Here is a 2,879-nt window from a genome sequence, read left to right as displayed (position 1 = left end):
TCAGTCCTTATATAGACAATGGTATTACTTTGTTGATTTTGAATCTTCTTACATAAAGAAGCAAATGATTCAACAGCATCACTTTTCGATTTGAGAAATTCCGTCCACGTAAATCGTGAAAAATCATCAACAATGACTAATGTATACGAACAACCTCCGAGACTTAGTACCGGAACTGGTCCGATTAAATCCATGTGTAATAACTCGAGAGGTCTAGAGGTTGATACCATAAACTTAGCTTTGTGAGAAGCTCGTATTTGCTTTCCAATCTCACAAGCTTCACAAGTATGATCTTTTTGATAGTTTAACTTTGGTATACCCCTAACATGATCATTCATTGAGATAATCTTTATTAACTTCATATTCGCATGACCTAATCTACGATGCCATAACCAAGGGTCATCTTGTGTAGTAATTAGGCATACATTAGAATGTTTACTAATATCGCATGTGTACACATTTTTGCTACGAGGACAAGTAAGCATTAATTTTCCATCCTTATTTAAGATAGAACAATGAGTAGGATAGAAAATCACCTTATATCCATTGTCGCAAAGTTGACTAATGGAGAGAAGATTATACTTAAGTCCCGTAACTAGTTGTACATTAGCAATCTTGAAATGTTCATTCCCGATATCGCCAATACCAATGATACTCCCCTTGCTACTATCACCAAACGTGACACTTCCAGCGGTGACCTTTCTAATGCTTTTCAAGAGTGACTTATTACCAGTCATATGTCTCGAACAGCCACTATCAAGATACCACATGTCTCGTTTAGTAACAAGGCACACCTACAAAACAAATCAATAGAATTTATAGGTACCCTTTTGTCTTGAGGGTCCTCGGATTAGAGTATCATGATAAACATTTGTATTATAGAAACTAGGCATGGTATAAGCATGAGTAGGCACATAGGAGTTTCTAGATGCATTGTTCCTAGAGTAATCATAGTATCTTGGTTTTTGCGAATTATTTCTTTGAGAGTTGCCACCTTGATACATGTTGTTTCTATCATTTGAATAATACATGGTATTTTGAGGATAGAAACGATGACTAGGAACAAAATGACTTCTAGATGATTGACCATTAGTATATGTCTTATACTCCGAATTTCTATTTTGATAAGCAATGGGTTTTTGAACATAACTAAACTTTGGTTTTCTCTGAGTGCCATCAACATAGTTATTTGGTACAAAACGATCAACCTTTGTATATGTTTTAGTTCCTTTACGAACCCACATATACTTCCCCTTAATCTCACCATTCTTTATCTTGCAATATTCAACCGTATGTCCATCTTTATTGCAATAAGAGCATTTATACTTTGGTGTTGCGGGAACAAAAGTAGTTTGTTTCTTTCCTTGTACAAACTTCTTAGGTTGAGCATTTTTATCATAACCTAAACCTTCATGGTTATATGATATTTTCGAATGTACCATTTTATCTAACAACTCATTCCCTTTTGTGAACTTTTGAAGTGTTCTCTCAAGATCATCTTTTTCTTTGCTCAAAATATTAATTTTGTCGTTAAGAATCCTTTCTTGATCCATAACTTGAGCTAAGATCTTGGAGTGTTCATCTTTAAGCCTTTGAGTTTCCAACTCGAATATTTCATCTTTTTCACTTAAGGCATGAACCAATTCATCATTATCCTTTTGAACAACCGAATTTGACTTACCTTGAGCCAATGACTCATTTTGAATTTTTAAGTTTAGTAAGTCAACATGAAGCATACGAGTGTTTTCATTTAATTGTAACTTCTCGTTTTCTAATTCTTCGGTGTTCAAAACTAAGGATATATTTTCGATTTCTAGCTTTGTAACAACATCCTTATACTTGTTGTTTTCATTTTTCAAGAAATCGTTTTGTTCACATAAAGATGAGACTTCCTCCTCGTGTTTAAGATTTAATTCACTAATCCGAGAGAGGGTATGTTGATTTACACTATTATTTCTTTCATTCATTTCAACCAACAAATCAATCAAATCACTTTTACTCATATCTAGCAAGTTTAACGAAGAGTCATTAAAAAGATGCATATTATGTAAAAGTTTAGTACGAGAGCTTACCTCATCATTTGAAGTGGAGATGTCCGATGATGAAGAATCATCCTCGAGAGCCATTAAACACAAGTTGACCACTTCTTCCGTAGCTTCCGAAGTTTCTTCATCTTCACTTAAATCCCAACCATTCTCGGCCACGAGAATTCGTCCCTTTGAGAGCTTAGGACATTCCCGTTTAAAGTGACCGGGTTGCTTACACTCAAAACACACATTAGGTGTTTCCTCCGAATTTTGTTCTTTTGGCTTAGGAGGAGTGTAAGTACCATTGTTATTGGCATTATTATAACCATTTGGACTTTGATTGATTTTGCCCTTGTTATAGCCCGTGGTAGGATAATTACTCTTATTGTTAGGAGTATAATTTTGAGAGTAATTTGGCCTTCCGTTAGAGTTAAAAACTCTTTGTTGATTATTCGATTTAAGGAAGCCTTTTCCATACCGTTGAGCTTTACTTTGTAGTACACGACGGAGTTGTCTCGTTAAAAGAGCTATCTCACTTTCGTCGAGATTTTGGAGTTCTTCGTTCAACTCTTCGTCGTTTTCATCTTCATCGATTAAGATGGGCTTCAAAGCCATATTTTTCTTTTTGTCTTCCACTTTAGGAATGACCTTATCCGGAACATTATCTTCTTCGTAAGCACGAAGGTTCCCGAATAAGTTATCGATGTGGTAATCATTGAGATTGTGCATCTCTTTGATTGTAGTAACTTTAACTTTCCAACTCGGAGGCAAAGATTTAAGAACCCGACGATTCTTTTCGTTTTGAGTATAGTTCTTTCCGAGTTGAGTTAATTCATCGATTATACGCGTAAA

The 2,879-nt window shown here is 35.1% G+C and overlaps 1 protein-coding gene across 1 annotated transcript; it reads right to left on the bottom strand.

The window, feature by feature from the left end:
• Positions 1-806: 806 nt before the first annotated feature.
• Positions 807-2,642, bottom strand: LOC135150405 (uncharacterized). The gene has a single exon (XM_064086692.1). The coding sequence runs from the start codon at positions 2,640-2,642 to the stop codon at positions 807-809; it is 1,836 nt and encodes a 611-aa protein (XP_063942762.1).
• Positions 2,643-2,879: the final 237 nt, after the last annotated feature.

Source organism: Daucus carota, chromosome 2 (assembly GCF_001625215.2).
Source record: "Daucus carota subsp. sativus chromosome 2, DH1 v3.0, whole genome shotgun sequence".
Classification (NCBI taxonomy): Eukaryota; Viridiplantae; Streptophyta; class Magnoliopsida; order Apiales; family Apiaceae; genus Daucus; species Daucus carota.
This window is presented reverse-complemented; position numbering and strand designations above follow the sequence as displayed.

Excerpts from the sequence above, each read along its gene's own strand:
- LOC135150405 (XM_064086692.1), bottom strand. The coding sequence starts at position 2,642 with ATGGCTTTGAAGCCCATCTTAATCGATGAAGATGAAAACGACGAAGAG.